At 32.7% G+C, this 22,541-nt stretch overlaps 1 protein-coding gene across 1 annotated transcript in view; it reads left to right on the top strand.

The window, feature by feature from the left end:
• The window catches only part of LOC140050098 (cGMP-dependent 3',5'-cyclic phosphodiesterase-like), a 76,138-nt gene that overhangs the window by 8,822 nt on the left and 44,775 nt on the right, over positions 1 to 22,541 (top strand). Inside the window, exons 4-6 of the mRNA XM_072095119.1 lie at positions 3,275 to 3,396; positions 15,395 to 15,450; positions 16,287 to 16,346. Coding sequence (XP_071951220.1) covers positions 3,275 to 3,396; positions 15,395 to 15,450; positions 16,287 to 16,346 — 238 coding nt within the window. The remainder of the gene's footprint in view (positions 1 to 3,274; positions 3,397 to 15,394; positions 15,451 to 16,286; positions 16,347 to 22,541) is intronic.

The raw sequence follows: 22,541 nt of genomic DNA, 5'->3' as shown, positions 1-22,541 counted from the left end.
GAGTGGGCACTGGATAAACCCCGGTGGTGCCCCGGAGCTTATGGGGCTCCCTGAGCAGTGCCAAGAGGAAAAAAAACAGGCATTAAAATATGTCAAAAAATGTAAAACGCCCGAGGCCTCCAGCGTTAGAGGGCCACCGAGTTCCTAAACCACGGCCTCAGGCCTTTGCGTTACGCCACTGGCCACAAATGCTATAAATCTCCTTTTATACAAATGTTTAATTTAATCAACTTTTTCATTCACTCTTTGGACTGATTAGGCCTTCTAATTTACAATAATGATAAATAAATATATTAAATTATCAAAATTACAATACTATTGATTGAACAAACCATTGGTATTTATTTTTGTAGTAAATGGTACCATTTAAAAAAAAATCAATTTACTAATATCAAATTACATAAAGTAGTGTATATGAATTTACTGATTTCGGAATATAGAAAAAAACGACTGATAAAATTGCGAATGCAGCACAGGAAAACTATAAAAAAAAATGTTTAATAATATTTTTTCTTGACAAATTATTTTCAAGCAAGCAACAAGCTAGTCTAAATGAGCGTTCTTTTTGAGATTTTCAATTTTATTTCTATATTTACTATCTATTTAATTTTTGAAGAAATTGTCATATTAATACAAGAAATCCAATCATTATTTCAGTAAAGAAGAACCAAATTTGAGATTTACACGTTTACGTTGTAATTTATGTTCTGGCATGTGTAAGACATTGCATTAGCATGATTATTTACTTAACATAATGCTATGAGCTTGACAGATTGCCTTGTCAAATGCTAGCTAGCAATGTCTCCTTCCATAAAACTTAACCATAAAGCTCTGTCTACACTATCAAAAAAAGTGTGATGTGCCCAAATATGGTAGTGATATGCTTAAATATGGTAATGATATGACATCATCATCATGTCCATTTATGGGCACATCACATTTTTTTGTCACATCAAGTTTGATAGTGTAAACAGAGCTTTAGAAACTTAATATAATATACAAATACTGTAATAATATCATACTCTGCAGACTTAATTGTCTACTGTAGTACAGTACGTTTAAATTGAAAATAATTGACAATGACAGCTTACAAAAAGAGGTTTTTGATCAATTTTTCTTTGTTGTTAACTGTGGCTCCACATTAATTTATCAACAGAGCATCAATGGAGTACCTATCAAATGTCGACATGCAGTTTATTCAATATTATGTGCTGTGCAGTAGACATGCATATAAGATGATGCAGGCCTGCTTGCCTTCCAACCCCAAGGTACAGGGTTCAATCCTGACTTGTACCATTGCCAGTGTTGTAAAGCTCTGTCTACACTATCAAACTTGATGTGACAAAAAAATGTGATGTGCCCATGGACATGATGATGTCATATCATTACTATATTTGGGCATATCAACTACCATATTTGGGCACATCAGACTTTTTTTTGTCAAACTGTAGTTTGATAGTGTAGACAGAGCTTAACGCAGGGAATAATTTTGCCAGTGTAGCAATTAGTAGCATAGCAAAAGCTGTATATTAAAACTACCTTACTGCTACTACACATTTAATATATCTATCCCCCCTCCCCCCACTCCGACTCCCCCAAAAAAACATCAGGATTTTAAGATAGAAACTACTGTATAAACAGGTCATGCCTCGACTGGATCTAAACATGTTTAAAGTGTCATTCCAATCTAATTGTAAGGTTTCAGAGCCTTTTAGAAAATATTCTTTAAAATATACATAAAATGTATGGTACTGTACATACTTTTAACAATAACATGTAGAATTTTCCAACCAATTATACAAATAAGCTTTTTACAACAAGACTGAGTGAAGAAGAGAATCAAGAATAACATTTTCATTAAAACTATGATGATTATGAAGAAGACTTTCTTAGCAACTACAAAAGCTACTTTTAGTGGCAATTAGCATTTACATTAGATAGAAGGTTATTAGTATCCATTACCACTGGGTGGATGCATTATCACAAACATGCGTTTTAAAACCAAAGTGCGCAATTATTTTCAGTAATATCATTTCTGATTGTTGTCGTAACTATGGTAATAACATATGCAATAGACTTGTTTTATCATGATATTAATTAATTAAACATTTATTCGTCCAATTTGAGCGTCCGGTTTAAAATGCCGTACTGCAAAATTTCCAAATTTTAAATTTAGAAAATTTCAATATAACCATGAATTTTTAAAGTAGCTCTAATGACATTAGAAATTCATTATAATAATTTACAGTACAGTACTAGTTTCTAAAGTGAATAACAAACTATAAATAATAGTTCAATTCAATTCAATTTCTTTATTGCTGCAAATGCCATCAAGGGCTAATATCCGCTTAAACATACTATTACTACATCATACAAACATAATTATACATATTTACATTTAAAATTTAAACATAAAAATTATAGTCATTACTACTACTACTGTAGTAGTTATTATTTTTAATTATTGTAATTATTGTTAATATGATATTGTTATTGTTATTATAATAATTAATATTAGTGTAGGAGCGGATAAAATGTTGATTTAACTCCACATATCTTTAAATCTGAGTGGTGAAGCGCCACCAGTTTTACGTACGTCATAACATACAGTAGTAGTAACTGGGGATGTATTCATGTTCTGTTTTAATTCTCAGACAAACCATCTACAAATGTAATAAAAATGAGAAAGATTTCAACAATGTAGTATAATGTTTTATTTTCAATGCATATTTTCATTTCGATTGGCATTCAACAGAAGAGTCTAAAGCCTTGTCTACACTATCAAACTTTATGTGACAAAAAAAAGTGATTTGCCCATATATGGACATGATGATGTCATATCACTACCATATTTATGCATATCACTACCATATTTGGGCACAGAGTCTAAAGCAAATGAATTAAACAATCTAATCTGCAAATATTTAAAGATGTATTGTCCTCCTAAAAAAGTACTTTTTAAAATTTTTTTTTTAAATATGCCATTTTTTTAATGTCACATAATATTAATTGACTTTGACCAAAAACGAGGTCGAAAAAAAAAATTGTAAGCAAAATATACCTAAATTAAAATTAACTGTTTCTTTTGCCTTTTAGAAGTGAAATAATAGTTTGTTATAACTTTAATATTAAACTGCAAAATATCCTATTCAAAGTCTGATTTTATTAATCTTTATTTTTCAGGTTTTTGCAGGACAATATATTTTTAACTACAAAAAGTACAAAAATGGAAAGAAATTTTGACAAGCTTTTTTTAACTGTTTCTTTTTTTCAGAGATTGTATGAAGAAGAAGATGCTGGTTATAAGTGACAGTATCTTTGATGAAGATCCATTGAGTGGGTTGATACCATCGTCATCGCAGCTGCTAAAACGGAGTGTCAAAGTTCACAAATCTGGTAGGTATACTGTACATGAATGCAATTAATTCTGATATGATTTTAAGTGCTTGTTGTTTTTGCCTTGTGTGTCTGTTAACATTCAAACCATCATCTACAGTAGCCCCACTGTTTTTCTGTATTAATTCAAGATACTGTAGTTTAGAGGCCGCTTAATTAGCCACTAGCCTTAACGGTTATGTGACTATCTGGCTTCTCCAAATTGTTATAAATAAAAAAATAAATACATTTCTGAAATAGATTATAATTTTACGTTACAAAATAATTAATGGAGCGGGCTTTCATATTGTTTGCTGCATTGTATAGTAAAGTTTTTCCTTAATAGAGAAGTGTCCCATTAAAATATAGGGGTGCCTGCTTAATAGAGGGATGTCCCAATAATAGTGTCCCCTTAACAGAGGGGTGTCCTTGTGATAGAGAAATGTCCCCTTGATAGAGGGATGTCCCATTAATAGAGAGGTGTTTTCATTAATTGAGGAGTGTCCCCTTAATAGAGGGGTGTCCTCATGATAGAGAAATGTCCCCTTGATAGAGTGATGTCCCATAATAGAGAGGTGTTTTCATTAATTGAGGCGTGTCCTCATGATAGAGAAGTGTCCCCTTGATAGAAGGATGTCCCTTTTAATAGAGGGTGTCCCCATAATAGAAGGAGTATCCTCATGATAGATAAATGTCCCCTTGATAGAGGGATGTCCCATTAATAGAGAGGTGTTTTCATTAATTAAGGAGTGTCCCCTTAATAGAGGGGTGTCCTTATGATAGAGAAGTGTCCGATTAATAATAGAGGGATGTCCCTTTTAATAGAGGTTGTCCCCATAGAGGGGTGTCCTCATGATAGAAAAGTGTCTCCTTGATAGAAGGATGTCCCATTAATAAAGGGGTGTCCTCATGATAGAGGAGTGTCCCCTTAATAGAGGGGTGTCTTCTTGATAGAAGGATGTCCCATTAATAAAGGGGTGTCCTCATGATAGAGGAGTGTCCCCTTAATAGAGGGGTGTCCTATTAATAGAGAGGTGTTTTCATTAATTGAGGAGTGTCCCCTTAATAGAGGGTGTCCCCTTGATAGAAGGATGTCCCATTAATAGAGGGGTGTCCTCATGATAGAGAAGTGTCCCATTAATAGAGAAGTGTCCCCTTGATAGAAGGATGTCCCATTAATAAAGGGGTGTCCTCATGATAGAGAAGTGTCCCCTTGATAGAAGGATGTCCCGTTAATAAAGGGGTGTCCTCATGATAGAGAAGTGTCCTCTTGATAGAAGGATGTCCTATTAATAAAGGGGTGTCCTCATGATAGAGAAGTGTCCCCTTGATAGAAGGATGTCCCATTAATAAAGGGGTGTCCTCATGATAGAGAAGTGTCCCCTTGATAGAAGGATGTCCCATTAATAAAGGGGTGTCCTCATGATAGAGAAGTGTCCCCTTGATAGAAGGATGTCCCATTAATAAAGGGGTGTCCTCATGATAGAGAAGTGTCCCATTAATAGAGAAGTGTCCCCTTGATAGAAGGATGTCCCATTAATAAAGGGGTGTCCTCATGATAGAGAAGTGTCCCCTTGATAGAAGGATGTCCCATTAATAAAGGGATGACCCATTAATAGAGGGATGTCCAATTAATAGAGGGATGTCGCATTAATAGAGGGATGTCCCATTAATAGAGGGTGTCCCATTAATAGAGGGATTTCCCATTAATAGAGGGATGTCCCATTAATAGAGGTGTCCCATTAATAGAGGGATGTCCCATTAATAGAGGGATGTCCCCTTAATAGAGGGATGTCCCCTTAATAGAGGGATGTCCCATTAATAGAAGGATGTCCCATTAATAGAGGGATGTCCCATTAATAGAGGGATGTCCCATTAATAGAGGGTATCCCATTAATAGAGGGATGTCCCATAAATAGAGGGATGTCCCAAGGAAGGGTTCAACTGTAGTTTTATTGTTTTACAATCTGCATATTCTTTTAAATCAATATACTGCCCTCTATATCTTAAAACTGGCATTACATTTTAATTTGTCATAATCTATTCGTTCCGCTACTGTAGTATTGCGCCATCTGTAGTAGTTCCTGGCTTTATAACAGTATTCATAAATGCATGAATGTGAGAATGTCTTTCTTTGTAAAAAATGACATTGTTGGGCTCTGAGGACATGTTTTTTGTTTTAATCCATATTCAATTACATCACATTTATCAAATTGAAAGACAGAATTAACAATGATTAATTTTACTACTTTGCTGAATATAGATAGTATCAAATGTCATTACGTTATAATGCTTAGAAAAAGTTGTTGAGTTTAGAATCGGATAAATCGATTAAGTTACAATTAATTAGACATGATTGATGGTAATGCCAATTCCTGGAGATTAAATGTCCTGCGTTGTTCTGTTGAACTATATGTCATATGTGGGTCAACAAGTCGAGTGGGTCAAGAGTCGACAAATAAGTGCTAATACGGTTGAGTAAGATGCGATTCAGATCCAACTAAATTTAATTTAACCGTACGCAATGAACGACACGTACAAAAATATCCTAAACGTACAGTGCAGTGCATCTCTGTTTTTAGCTTACCATTTACAGTTATGAAAACTATATGCTGTACAATAAATCTCATTTTTATTATTGGAATACAATTACTTACTACAGGATTTGAACCAAAGACTGAGGGTTTGTAATGGAAGGCAACCATACTAATACTACCAAGCCACAATCCCACTATGAATACGGTAAAAACCTTCCTTTAGTGACACCCATATTCGGTGAAATGAACATAGGAAAATGTATGTTTTCACATTGTGGCCAACCCCTATTCAGGGAAAAACCCAGGAATGCTTTGTTGGATCCTGAAAGCGTCCCCTTACTGTACTAAATAATGTGATGACTAAATTGTCACCTATGGCCAATCCCTATTCAGGGAACACTTTGTTGGGTCTCTCTCAAAGATGTTCCTTTAAGCGTGGTTCCCACTAGCGACGCAACACAAGGACGTAACGCAACGCAAATGAATTGACCAATCACAAGCGATGGCTTATTCGCTTGATGATTGCTAAACTGTCTATAACTTCGCTTGTCATTGGTTAAAACGCTTGCGTTGCGTTACGTTCTAGTGGGAACCAAGCTTTAATAGACGTTTTACAGTATGGTACACTTTTAAATAATGTGATTTTTAAATTGCCAACACAAACTTTTTTTGTATGAGTTCACACTGTGGCCATCCCTATTCTATTCAGGGAATACTCTGTGGTCTCAAAGATGTCCCTTTAATAGAGGTTCTATGGTACAGTAGTTTTAAATAATGTGGTTTTTAAATTGCCAACAAGCAATTTTGTATGAGTTCACACTATGAGGGAACACTTTGTTGGGTCTCAAAAATGCTCCTTTATTAGAGGTAGTATGGTACTTCTAAATAATGTGATTCCTTTAATTAATTGCCAACAAGAATTTATTTTGTATGAGTTCACACTATGGCCAATCCCTATTCAGGGGACGCTTTGTGGGGTCTGGAAGATGTCCCTTTAATAGAGGTTCTATGGTACTTTTAAATAATGTGATTTTTAAATTGTCAACACAAATTATTTTTGTATGAGTTCACACTGTGGCCAATCCCTATTCTATTCAGGGAATACTCTGTTAGGTCTCAAAGATGTCCCTTTAATAGAGGTTCTATGGTACTTCTAAATAATGTGATTGCCAACAAGAATTATTCATTTTTTCTACAAAACTTAACTTGTGTATTCAGACACCATATGATAGTCTGCAGAATGTACGTCACTTGCATTAATCAACATTTACTCATGAACTTTTCATACTACAAAATTTCCCTCGTACGAATTGTCACCTAATCATACTGCAGGTCTGATGATACTAATTACGTCATTTGCATTAATAATCATTATTTACTCGTCATACAATGAACTATTCATACTAATATCATTATCAGGTTCACAATAATGTTTTCAATTTGAAATTTGTCATTCTTGACAAACTCTCACAGTATTATATTATTACTGTATAATAATAGGACCCCAATAGAAATAAGATGTTTTTTCAACTTTATGGGCTATCCTTGGTTTCTTGTATTCTGTGCAATTCCTGGTTTCATTTTGTATTTTTAATATTTGTCTTGTAATTTTATGTTGAAACCTGAATAAAATCAAATCAAATTATAGCGACATTTAACAAGAGTACAGTGTCTCTAAATAGTCATAAAAAAGTAGATAACTTTTATAATAAAGCATTTTCAGTATTCTGTATCAAATTTGCATACAAAATTAATCATATTTCAGACAAAAATACATTGTCTTAAATGGAAAAATTCATGATTGGATGTTGTTTCATTCTTCATGAAATTCATTGTGAGTTTTTCAAGAAAGACCAAAATTCAATAGGAACATTTTTTAATGTATTTTTGTCTGAGTAGTTAAACCGTAATACCAAACATAATCAGTCATAAAATATTCATAGATTTTGTGGGAAAAAAAATATATAAATACATTCTGTCGTATGTAAAGTAATTTGTCTTGTCGAATTTTACAAGCATAAAGAAAAATAAAATGAGATGTTTATATGTTCCATACTTACAGTAATTACAAAAACGAAGAAGTAGGTTGAACCTGGTGAAAATAAGACTTAATTTTACTTCCAGACATGTTTTAAGAATGCAGACTCCATTTTAAATAGATGTAATAGCTATGATGCTTCACAACACACTCACTGACTTTTTTTTATTCAAGATGTTCACTTTTTTAAAGATGTTTCGGCCACGTTCATTTGTATGTGTTTAATAGCAAATCCGTGTTTTTTTTTGTAGAAAGTTCACATTTGTTTAAAACATGTTTGCTTGTGTTTAAATTAACTGTAGAGAAAATTTGACAAGTATCTGATATAAAATAAAATAGTTTTTTTTTAATATGCGATGTTAATGTCACATAATAGTTCTTCACTTTTTATGTATTAGGCATATCATTTCTCTTTTAATTTATGTATTAGGCCTATCATTTCTCTTTTAATTTATGTATTAGGCCTATCATTTCTCTTTTAATTTATGTATTAGGCCTATCATTTCTCTTTTAATTTATGTATTAGGCCTATCATTTCTCTTTTAAATACGGCATTGTTATTAGACAGCAACACAATTTCCCAAGTTGGGATGAATAAAGTTTTCTTGTATCTTGTATCTTGTATCTTTGACCAAGAACTGGATAAAAAAAAAAATTTAAAATCTGATTTTATTCATCTTTATTTTTCATGTTTTTGGGTGACAATACATCTTTAAAGTTTAATTTTTGATTTTATTGAGTCAGTTTACAAAAATTTATTAGTGTATTATTTTAGTATTAGTACATGTAATTGTCTCCTGTGTGTGTGTTATTTTTTTGATTAATTAGTTTTTGTTCGTTTTAATAAGATTTATGTGTTTTTTTTTCTATCTCACATAATAACTTATTCCAAATGCTGTATGTATTTGCATTGCTTGTACTAATTACTGATTTGTTCGTTATTAAAAAAATAAATTGTTATAGTAATTGCTCAATTTTAGTACTTTGAACAAATTAAGCAAAAATATATTGTCCTTGCACGCTATCTTGATTTAGTTATTATTACTAACCTGATTTCTGTAAAAAAAAATCACTCTAGTCTGCTATGTCTTCATTTGTGTCGATAAACAACATTTTGGCTGTTTCGACTGTCGGTATAAAGTATTTAAAATGTTGTTTTTATACGAAAACTGGTATACATTTTATTTGGCAGCAGAAACAGGGCATATCATTTTGGGTAATGAAGAGAAGAACTGGAACAGCCATGAGGTTGTTAATTTAAAAAGAAAACTATGTTTGAGGATGCAGCAGAAACATCAATCATTCCATTTGTATAAGTCACCATTTCAATTATCATTGCTAAAAAGAGATCAGAATATGTGAGATTTTAGTAATGACTTCTTAAAGTTGTCAAATAATAATTAGTGTCTATCTACAGTAATGTTTGAAAGTAGATGTTCCAGTGCCTAGGTCCAGCAGAACGATCTCCCTACTGTACTGTAGCTATTTTTGCCCACCTGGATGTGCAGGAGCATGACTAAAGCCGATTTTCCAATAGGCGAATCAAAAGCGTCATGCTGCTATGCGCATACAGTACGTATTCAAGTTTCTGTCTGTCATACCTGTACTGTACTTCCTTCTTCGACGAATACTAGTTCCTTTGATTTTTCGCTTCAGCGAAATTTACTAGTTCGAATTGTTTCTACTTTTTGCGAAGCAAAATATTGCGCAACCAATCGGAGCTCAGAAAAATGAACTATGACGCTTTCATGAGCACTCATGCGAATCGAAATGCTCAGCAACCACGCGAGTAACATGAACGTCGCAGAAATGAACTATGACGCTTTCATGAGCACTCATACGAATCGAAATGCTCAGCAACCATGCGAGGAACGTCGCAGCTATTTGCTCATATAGTGGAAAGAGAGTAGGCGTTTTTTTTCTCATCGAATCGTTGGATGTGCACGTACAAATTCGCCTAGTGGAAAATTGGCTTCACTTTCTACCCTTCAATAATTCTAAAATGATATTTCGGAGTGCAACATTTCAGGCATCAGAAAACTAAAATAAAGGCAGAATATGTTTCTCTAGTCTTCCATCCAGTGGTGAATTTACGTTGAATCCGTTTGTGTCACTACTGCAATTTTCACCATTGCAATTGTCACCACTGAAATTCTAACCATTGCATATGTCACTTCTGCAATTGTCACCATTGCAATTGTCACTACTGCAAATGTCACCATTGCAATTGTCACCATTGCAATTGTCACCACTGCAATTGTCACTACTGCAATTGTCACCATTTTAATTGTCACTACTGCAATTGTCACCATTGCAATTGTCACCACTGCAATTGTCACCATTGCAATTGTCACCATTGCAATTGTCACCACTGCAGTTTTCACCACTGCATTGTTACCACTAAAATTGTCACCACTGCAATTGTCACCACAGCATTGTCACCACCGCAATTCTCACCACCGCAATTCTCACCACCGCAATTGTTACCACCGCAATTCTCACCACTGCAATTCTCACCACTTTGTCACCGCTGCAGTTGTCACCACCGCAATTTTTGCCAACAGATCACATTGTAATTTGTGACATTTAAAAAAGTATACAAATGTGCAAGTACTTGTAAGATATCATGCAGGGATAGTCTAACCACTAATACTCTCATTCTATACATCTAGACACTTTTAACTTAAAATTTCCAAGACAATCCCAGCTCAATTTAAAAAAAGTGTATTCATATTTTTCAAGCAATATCGATCATAGAATATTTGTAAGTGAAAAACCGGATCAATTTTGTGACATTTACCAATGTGATTTATGACTTGAATTGCCATAGTCATAAATAATATTCTAATACTTTATAAAATACATTAAATAATTTATAGAAACTGCATTTATGCGTGTGCAATATCTTTTTCACGACAAAACCATATTCAGATTAAATTTTAATACTAGTAGGACTAGATCTTTCTGTAGAATATCTACATGTATCAGGTAGTTAAGTCTGTAAGCAGGCTTTTTACAAGGAGCTTCTTTTTTTAGCAAAAGAGAATGAAAGACTTTAAACCAAATGTGGAAGAGGGGATCTACTGAAGAAATGATTATTTTAGGCCTTAGCCAAGTAGATAGATTTCCCTACTTGCTGCTGTAGGTAGGAGTCATTGCTAAATTCCTATTGAGCTACTGTAGGCTAGATTTTACTTGAACTTTTAGTGAAGATGATAATTTATTTTGATAATTATTACTTTATCTGAATGGAATTAAAATCATTCCTTAATTTATTTTTATTATCACATTTATGATTTGTGACTCACAGACTGTAGTGTAAATGATTTTTTTTCTTTACTTTTAATGTAGGATTATATAGAGTTTCATTTTAACTAACTGTCTATTTCAGTTTTTCAACAATTCTTAAAATGCCTGTACTCTTTTCATTTGAATTCTATTACTTAAATCAATTAAATATTGTCCTTGTAAAATCTCTGCTTATCTTCTGAATAATAAATACACAAGTCCATTAGTTATGAAGAAAAGGTTTTTCAATGAAATGTTCTTCTAATAATACATTTGAAACCGTGCATTGATCTAAAGAATTTATATTTGCTGTGGGAAAACCCCCTGATAAATTTATCTAGGGGTGGATGTGTAGAGCAGGCTAAACAAGTTTTTGAGAGCAAGACTTATTTTTAAATGATTAAGTGAGATTAAAAGCCATGGAATACAGAAAATAAAAGCCTTATTAAAGAGGACAAATAGACAACACAAAACCTATGCCAGCAATTGTCCCCAGAATAGGGTCTTCACCATAGTGTTATAAAACATATTTTGTCCTTCATTCATTTCACACGAAAGTGTCCCCTTAAATGATCTTTTCCTCCTGTTCCGGCACGGTTCCGGTTTGGCGCTGGCAAATCCAATCGAACTTCAAAGTTTTGTTTTCACACGGGTAAGCGCTTATCGATTGGCGAAAAGCTGCGTGGAGGAGCGTCGTGAAAACGAAACATTGACGTTCGATTCACCAGACCGGAACCGTGCCAGAACAGGTGTGAAAGACCCTTTAAATACATGTAGTGTCAAAAAAGAGATTTTAACTACAGAAATATAGAAATATGTGTTATAACATTCTACCAAGAAGGTAAACATAAAATATGCATATACCTCCCTCAGATTCAAGCATCTGGTGTGGCTAACTATCAATATTATTTCTTGCAATACTTAGTAGTTCAACTATCTAGTCTTGTCTATGTACTTAAACTATGGCACTGCAATAAAAGTGCATTGACTTCCTCAATTAAAACAACTGTTTTAGCATGGTTTTTCATCTCGCATTTTGGGAGTGAAAAAAATGTAGCCAAGTAAAATAATATTCAAAGTAAACATACAGGTACACCATGTCAAAGTGTCAAAATTCTACGTTGAGTTGAACTATGTGAATTAAAGCTTGACAAAGTGTTCACAAGTCATTCATCACTCTTTTATTGTGTTTCATAAACCATTGACTCTATGGTACTGTACGTAGGTACATTTATCTTTGCACTCAGTATCATAATTATTATTCGAGGTACATTGACATATAACTTTATCAGTAAGTAATATACTTGTATTTGTCTGCTGTCTATATTTTATATAATATAAAATAGAATCCTTTCTTTTAAGGCCCATTCACACTAGGACGATAACGATCGATGATAATAGACAATAATTTATATAATCTATTTTTTACTTGTTTTTTTAGTTTTAAACATGTTAAACTTATCTGTTAGAGAAAAGATAGTAGTTAAATTGTTTTTTTTGGAGTTTCTAATTGTGTTATATTATTTATATTTTATTTGTTTTGTTTTGAGGAGCCTATTCACCACAAGCTTTGCTTTCTTTTAGGCTCCTCCACTTTATATTTATATACAGTATTTGTGAAGTGAAATAAATAAATGAAATGAAATGAAAATGAATTTGCATTTTTCATACATAAAATAAAAGAAATATAAAACCTTTTCATTCTAGAACTATAGAATAACCATCTATGCTTCCTTTGATGAAAATTATATTTTCACACGTCCAATCAAATGACGTCATTATTAGTATAAGAGCAATAATATCGTGACAATACAACGATTTTATTGTTTTTTATGTATCATGACGTCATTTGTTTGGAATTTTAAAAATATTATTTTATCAAAGACAGCATAAATGATTATCCTATAGTCCTAGAACGAAACCCTTTCTAATTTCTTTTGTTTTATGTTAAAAAAATGCATGCTTATATATTTATCGTCGATCGTTATCGTCCTAGTGTAAATGGGCCTTAAGACATCTCTATTAACCCATCAAGGCCCATGGGGTCATATTTGACCCGTCACATGACTTAGTCATGTGATTTTACTAGGCAAATGTTTTAACAAAAAAAATCACTGCAAGACCCATAGGGACAGATAAGGCACAGTTTGAGATCAACAGGAAGTCAATTGAGCCTAGAGTATTTTGTTACAGTGTTTACACAATGGCTTCTTCAAGCAGGTAAGCATGCTTCGTTGTCTTTGGATCTTCTAAAGCCTATAACACCTAAAATATTGTGTTATTTGTTTTAAAAACTAGATAGATATTATCAATAGACTTTATAGATCATGATTATTACAAAAAATAAGTTATATTACTTAAATTTTTTATTTGGTAGGCGTTTTAAAAAATGGGGACATATGTCCCTATGGCCCTCTATGTTGTGGAACATGGGTCATATATGTCCCAATGGGTCACCATGCTTGTATTGTGTTATAATTATCCAAGTTCATATGTCAATAATTTATAGAATGTTAGATCTTATTATGACTTTAAAAATACTACACCATATTATTCATTTTCAAAAAGTATTATTTTCTTATAAAATTATTATTTTTATTGTGTCTAATTTATAATTGTCATTTTTTATTATATTTTTTTTTTATAGTAATCGCCAACATAATTTTGCGCGGAAATCGTCTTGCCGGTAGCAATCTCATGTAAGAAAAGGAAATGCAGAAAAAAAGGAAGGGGAGCATGTGACTGGAGAGTAGAAGAGTCGAGTAATGTAGTAGTTGTTAGCTGGTTGGACACAAAACGAGTAACTTTAATTTCAATTTATGCTGGCGTTGAACCAACAGACAAGGCTGGGACAAAGGGAAAAATGAATTTGTAGAGGTTACAAGACCATCTATTGTAAGCCGGTATAATACCCATATGGGAGGAGTTGACTTAATGGATGCTTGCATTGCCAGATACAAATATCACATCATTTCAAAGCGTTGGTATCTGTATTTGTTTTGGCAAGGTGTGTACATAGCCCTTGTGAATGCTTGGCTTCTATATCGCCGGGAATGCAAAGAAGTAGGCGTCGCAAAGAACTCAATTTTGAATCAAAGGAAGTTTCAAGCAATAGTTGCACAAACACTCATTCAAATAAACACTAAAAAACCATGCAGACCATCAACTTCAGTTGCAGCTAATATTCAACCTGTAAAGCGTCAACAAAAACGCCCACTTGCAAACGACGATGTAAGGTTGGATAAGGTTGCCCATTGGCCACTAAAAGATGAAAAACGCCGTCGTTGTGCTATCTGTAAAGTCAACAAGACAGATACAACATTTGAAAAATGCAAAGTAGCTCTTTGCTTTACAGAGAAGAGGAATTGCTTTAGAGAATACCACAAAAATAGACTTTTCATAATTGTATCAATACAATAACAATAGAACAATCACAATTTTTGTTTATTAATCAGAATTTGGATGTGTAAAATTGTAAATAGCATAACAAATCTTTTTACTGAAACTTATGATGTGATTTTTTGATCTTTTTTTGGAAATGTCAATAAATATTTTGCTGTTAAAAAAAATGATTTGTTGTCTATTATAACCCATTGGGACATATATGACCCATTACCCAAAACAGGGTCAAAGGTCAAAAGGGCTCAAATTAACATATGGAACTGATTCATGTATGTGTAATAAGTAATACAAACTTGGTAAAAATTTTTTATTAACAATAAAATTATGTTTGGGCCTTGATGGGTTAATGGGACACTTTACAGTAACACTATGGCCACTACTAGTTTGATAGTGTAGACAGTTCAATTTACCACTAAAGCTCTGTCTGCACTATCAAACTTGTTTGAAAAAAATGCCTTTTACTTGTTGATGTTTTTTTAAAGTTTGATGTTCCCATTTTTGTCAATGACACTATGACATCATCATTTCCATATACAGTATGGGCACATCACACTTTTTTGTCACATAAAGTTTTGATAGTGTAGATATAGCTTATAGCAAATGACCAACTTCAGGATGTCTAGCTTGCATACTTTATATTGAGGATGCTGATGATGGCAAACCTATCAAAAAATTTTACGATTTATTATTAAATTAAATTATATTTCATCAATGTATCAAATAATCCATATATTTTTTTCTGGTTTCATTTCAGTTGTTTGTTGCCCATCAGTCAGTGAATTATCCAAGAACGTTCTTGCTATCATTGTGGTAAAATTTCCTAATTTATTATTCCATAAAAAAAAGCTCTGTCTACACTATCAAACCATGGAGGTATAAACCTCCATGATCAAACTAACAAACCAAAAAAGTTTGATTTGCCCAGATATGGTAGTGATTGCCCAAATATGGTAGTGATATGACATCATCAAATCTATATATGGGCACATCACATTTTTATGTCACAAAGTTTGATAGTGTATACAGAGTTTTAAGATATAATGGAGACAGATATGGAGTGGACGCTGACTCTAAACCAATGGTGTTTGTGCAAAAAAAACCCACAAGTGCTATCATGACGCAGATTGTTAATGCAAAGATGCATGTCTACGTTTAGATGATGCCGTATCAACAATATAGCCCATAATATGGTGATCCAGGGTACATTTAAATAGCCCCCTCAATTGCTTATTTTGTAATATTAAGTAACCATTCATACAATCATCAGTAGAATTCACTGAAGCTAATTGTATTTTAGTTTAACTAATCAATTGGAAAATTCAACAATTATTGCCTTATTGGCATACAAGACAAAAATCCATACACAGCATACGACCTGTAGTTATCTCATGTAATGTTATGTAAACCTATTTTGTAATTCTGTTTATTATTATGCTGCCTATCCTCGGGTACCGTTTATTTGTTTTAATATTATTTTTTTCACAATACGCGCTGATATATTTCTTTATTATAATTATTCAATTCTTCTCCTGAGGTATGCAGTATACAATAACTAATCCCCTTTGATATAACATTTTCTCTGACTATATTGTTCATATCATCGTATCATTTTATTATTATTTAACAACGTATTATTTTATTCACAGGTTATATGTGCTACACCTTCAGAGTTACATCAGAAATGCTTGTTTACTTTTTCAAAACATGTAAGTACTATACATGCAATATCATATTTTATAAATGCAAAGGAAAATTCTGAAAAGCTGATGATGTGCGTATCAGTCGCTGGATCACAACGGAGATAAAATAAAATAAGCACTGAAAAAATGAAAATGCTGTGGGTATCAGTGGCTGGATCTCAATGGCGATACAAATTAAAATAAGCACTCAAAAAATAACAGTGCTGTTTTTATTAGTGGCTAGATCTCAATGGAGATACAAAATAAATTGGCAAAAATCTAAATCAAAATAGTATAAATAAAAACAGCCAGAAAGAAAGTGTTAATCTTTCGTAAAAGCTTTAAATTCATTCGTCTGGGCTAATAATATCACATTTGTGCACAAAAGGCTTTTCTAAAAATGTTATTTATGACTGAGAGGCTCAATTTACATTTATTTGTTATTCTGATTTCTATTACAACATATAGTGATAATTAATTTATTGACGTAAATAAAACCCTTACCTGTATTTGAAAATCTTGTCTACCTGTCAAGGAGAATTGACAGCACCAGGTTGTAACTAAGGTTTACCGTCAAATTAAATATCATTTGTTTGTTTGTTTGTTTGATCTAAAAAAAGTTACTAATTTACAAATAATACTGTACTATAATGTATATTTATACTATACTATACTGAACTGTAACTGGTTCTAGTCCGGTTGTTCTTTTTTTTTTACCACCCCCATTATCCCCCATCCCCCACCCCCCACCTCTACATTTACTCTTACAGGTGATCCAGGATCTGGTTATAATTTATTTGTTTGGGTCACATCTATGTTGATGCCTTGCATTCCTATATTCACTTACCTTCCCATGTCATTGATTAATTCTGTGTTTTATGCCCGCCAAACCCAATTGTAAATTTATACCAGGTGTTAATCTCTATCTACACTATATCAAACTAGTTTGACAAATAGAAGTGTCATCTGCCCAAATATAGTAGAGGTATGACATCATTACATTTTTTTGTCACATAAAGTTTGATAGTGTAAACGGAGCTTAACACCTTCCAAAGTGGTATAAATCTAGACGCTCCAGTATTGCCAAGAAACCTTCTCAACAATTTTGACAGGTTTTTCACACAGTTCTCATTGAATTTTCCAGCCTGTTCAAAACATTCATGTAGACTATGTACTATAGTATGCAGATTATATTTTATCGTAGTGACCTATAAAAACAACTTAATGTGAGTACTGTACAGTATATGAAAATTTCTGGCACCGATCAAAGGTTGAAATCAAATACGAAGTGGAATTACTGTGTCCCATGTTCATTTAGTTTCTTTAATTACCAAGATAAATACTTAATCAATTCACACAATTTGTTCAAAGGTTGCAATCATTCGAGGCGAATGAAGTCCATGATGTTTTCTTTCATAACAACCTCCAAGTAAGACCATCTTCCAAAAGACTTCTTTTCTGTCATAAACATAAAATTCAGGTTCAGTACTATACAAAAGCTTTAATAAGTTTCTACAGTAATTTGTAGTAGACCAAATCTGTCAGATTTTGATCCCAAAATTCCTGTGAACATGATATGAGCCTGCAAAATATGGGACACATTGTTTAATCTGTAGCCCCTTTCACACAGAGCTGTAAGACGGTAATATTGCGGTAATTCGCGAACGCCGGCTTATGTGTGAAAGGGTAAAAACCCCTTAATGCCGGCTTCCGTTAGACCGCCTCTGGACCTAGTAAAATTGCGGTAATATTACCGTCACGGTCGTAAGCCTGATCTGTGTGAAAGAGTCCACGATATAACGCCTGCTTACGCAGTGAAGCAAGGCAAAGAATATATATTCTTTGAGCAAGGATAAATTGGGGACATTTTCCTTGATTGAGAAAGACTGTGGCAATTACTTTAGGCCAAATTATTAGATTATATCTATTATATTATATATTTTTAGGTTAGTTTGTAAATAATACAATGGAAGAATACGGCCAATAATAATAAAAATATAACAGATGTTGGTCCAAAGATTATTTAACTTGCTGTAACGTACGTAAGCCTAGGCCCTAGTTAGCATAGTTCTAGCAGGAACATCCTCCGGTGCGCGCTCCCGGTGCTAGCTCATAACAGCTTCTGATAATTAAATTCGCGTCTATTTGTAGGCCTAATAGATTTTGTTTCTGTAGAATGGCCATCACGATCGGGCAGTTATTAGCACGGAGTGGTGTTGGGCAAAAATATAGATTTTATGCATCGTAAATAAAAAAACTAAACGACGGACACACAAAACAACATCAGCAAACATGTGCGCGCATGGCATGTTTTGTGCAGGTGCCCGCCATTTTCTTTTCTCAAAAAGTGCGACCTCTATTTTATGAAGACAGTAATCTTTAAATATTGCGCCTTTCCACTGTGGCCTTTCACACAGAAGACGGTAAAATTACCGTAATATTACCTTCTGTGTGAATGGGTTTAGACCGGCAATAACGCCGGCTTGCTTACCGCAATATTGCCGAAGTTCTGTGTGAAAAGGCCTTGTATTATACAACACCTAAATAAATTCCTGTCATTTGATTGGACGATTGTGGGTCACATGGCGTGCAATAGTACGCACTATTAAACGATCGTTTAATAGTACTTTTTGAAACATTTTTGTGTACGAAAAAAAAAAACGTCTCGCGGATGAAAACATTTTTATTGTACTTGCTTTTATTCAAGTTTGTCACCCGCCATTTTTTAAATTGACCAATCCAACGAGAATATCATTAGAATAGTAGTGTCTAAAAAATATTTAAAGAAGTTATTAGGGTGGCTTTTTTCCTCCTCTAGGGCCATAGCGAGAGCTTAAAAATAGACGGATGCAAAGACAAATATAATTATTAAAAGACTAGTATACAAAATACAAGCTGTGTTTAGTGAACATTTCAGCGTCCGCCTCATGATGGCTACGGCGAAACTCACTTTATAAATGTTTTGTTAGTTTTTCATTTTTCTGTTTTTGTGTATCTCAGAGCAAACATAATTTCTATGTATATTTTATATGCAATTGACAATAAATGGAAGTAGTTTTCACTGATGAATGAATGAATGTTTGCAGAAATTGACCTTTTTCTTTATTGTCGAATTTGCATATATGATGCATAGGAATTATGATTAACTTGTTTTGCTATGGTTACATATTTGTCTCTAAATGGTCTTTAATTAGAGGCCATGACATCTTTTTTGATAACTGCTGGTACTCATAATGCATCATTTGAAATTCTTTTGATTAATTTCGCCATGGATGTGCCTTTGATGTTTTGAATTGAAGCGTTTTTGATTTCTGTTTATATTATTTTTGTTATGATACTATGGATTGATTATAGCATAGCATAGCTTATTGTCTTTCAATGATCGTATGTTTACTACACATACACACAAAATCTCAATGTTTTTTCTGTAACCTTTATGTATACGACCTGATGGTTTATCGTTCGTTTCCATTTCTAAATTAAAATATTCATGGCTTCAACATTAAACAATTTAAAGATTTAAATGTGGAAAGGTGCTGGCATGGAAATCAAAACATCAAATACTTTGGTTCTGCTCTACCGACTCGGCTCCAGCTCTACTGTACTATTACAATTCCAGATACAACTGCTGTTATAAAATCTACTAGTTTTGATTGGTCGATTTCTTTAAGAGGCTGATTTCTTTATATTGAAGTCTGTGTGGGTGTTACAATTCGTATTATACATTTGAATAATCTTCAAATTGATTGCATATCGGTAATTTATATTTTTTTTTTTTATATGCAATTTAACTCATCAACTATAACCTTCTGTAGTATTGGTATGTATTACTTTCAATATGATTTGTTTTAATGCAAGGGCGTGTGGTACAGTGCGTTTAACTGCTGATCCAGAGTTCGAATCCAACGCTCGTCACATTGTTTGTATCCTCAAGCAAGACATGCATGTTTGCCTCTCTCCACCTAGGTGTACAAATGGGTACCTAATAGGTCAAGACATAACTTTGCACTGATTTCTACTAGCTTCGTTATTTTAGTATCTTTTGATCCAAAAATGACCAGAGTAAAATTATGTACCTAGTTTAACTTTGTCTTTTCGTGAATTCTTTAATTTAAAAAAAAAGATAAATTATACTAGAGTAGTTACGACTATACAGTACATCAATAACAGAGTGCTTGCAGCTATTTATATGTAAATGTTTATAATAAGTTTAAAGGTTTCATGTGCTACACAGTCGTAGAAGTTTATTTTGTGAAGAATGAATGTGATTTATTTATGCTCCCCGTACCCTTGTGTGTCTCTTGTAAACTACAGCTCTCTTCTCTTGCAATAACAGCAGTCATACTTAAACTGTACAGTAAGATTATGAATCAACATTGCATTTAGTTGCTAACAATCTATAGTACATTCCAAGTATTAGAATTTTTTATTAGTTTTGATAATATAAATTTCCAAACATTTGTTAAATAAATTCAAACTCATAATATAACAAAACTATATTTAATACAATATGAACAAACAACATTGTATATTTATTAATGAATCACATTTTAATTATTAAATAATTATTTGTTTATTAATCAATTGTTTATGAATATATAATTTTACTTTAAAATGTTTTTTTAATTTAATAATATTAAAAATCAATAACTACTTTAAAATAAATATAATATTTTTAATTAAATATAAATTTTAAATAAACTTCATAAAATATAAATCAATATCAGATATTTTACATTAATAATATTACAGTAATATAGTATATTATTTTCCTGATTTTTTTTAATACAGTATTATGATATTGGATTTTCATTTTGAATATTTCTTGAACTAATGAGGTTTAAAGTACAATAAAGGTATGCTATTAAAATGTTCCAGCCATTCAAAGCCAAGCAATCATGGACACTGAGCTTGCCTTGCCAAGAAAGGAACTTGTAACAGTTCTTTGATCTTATGTCTGGCTGCAACAAATACTAATAGTACAGTACTATGTACATATTCTCTGCGTCGCGCAGTGTCTGTTTATGGGCAGGGAACTGATCATGTCGCAGCCACAGATAAACCCTTTGATCACCAGAGCTCAGCATACTGTTGTTAAATTGCCTTAATCAAAGTGGCCTTGTTTTCCTTTGTATTCTGTAGTCGCAATATTGTCCCAATAAAATAGCAATTTTAATAAATCATCTTTAATATTTATAGAGAGGTATAATAAATGTTGTAACCATCAGATAATGAATGTTCATAACTATTAATAAGACTTAGGGCGACCGATTGGTTGATTGTATTGAAAGATAATCAGTACTGTAGGTATTCAATCTGTGTTTTGCCTATAAGGCATAAATGTAGCATAGAAAAGTAGGCTATATGGGTAATATATTGTGTCTTAACTTTTTCTTTCACGTTCAAAAATGTTATATTATGGTAACATCTGCTCATGGATTGATGTTGGTTTGGTTGAATACCATCACAATCGTTTTAAAGATAACCTATGATTTTAAAATGGAATACAGTAGAAAAACCTCTATTAGGGGGACACCATCAGGACTAAACAAAGTTTCTCCTTAATAGGCGTGTCCATTAGTTACAGGTTTGTCAATGTATATTTGTCAACATATATTTCGCATATTTCTCATATTTTCTCATTTCTTCATGTTTTCTCTGTGTTATAGGAATTTTTCCCCTTTTTTATATTGCTCTCTTGTTTGTTTAGGCTGGCCCAACTCAAGATGTTTACCTTGTAGGACATCTAGCTTATTCCTTTAATTGATTCCTCCCTACTTTCACAGTCATTTTAAAATGTAGGCCTACTCCTAATTTGTTTACTTTGTTTTATATCATCAATCAAAATTAACATTTATTTCCAAAATGGTGGCATCACCAATTATGTTGAAGGAAGAAAATAACTGTTTATTTGAAAATGAAATGAAATAGGAATGTCGGGCCTTGAATAGGGCTGTTCCAGATATGGATTCTACTTTACAACATAATTCAATTTAATTTAGATCACCATATTGTGATAATTAATATTAGATGTTATTGATTGATTGATCACTATTTCAGAATAAAAATTCCATATACAACAAACAAAACAAACGGAAAATCACACTAAATCAAAATGTTCTTCCATATACCGGTACGTGTTCTAGAGATTTGAAGATCGTAACAGAAATAGTTATAGTACACCAATTTTCACTATTCAAAACTCTTATTCTAAAACCATAG

The sequence above is a fragment of the Antedon mediterranea genome, chromosome 5 (assembly GCF_964355755.1).
Source record: "Antedon mediterranea chromosome 5, ecAntMedi1.1, whole genome shotgun sequence".
In the NCBI taxonomy this organism is placed as follows: domain Eukaryota; kingdom Metazoa; phylum Echinodermata; class Crinoidea; order Comatulida; family Antedonidae; genus Antedon; species Antedon mediterranea.
This window is presented reverse-complemented; position numbering and strand designations above follow the sequence as displayed.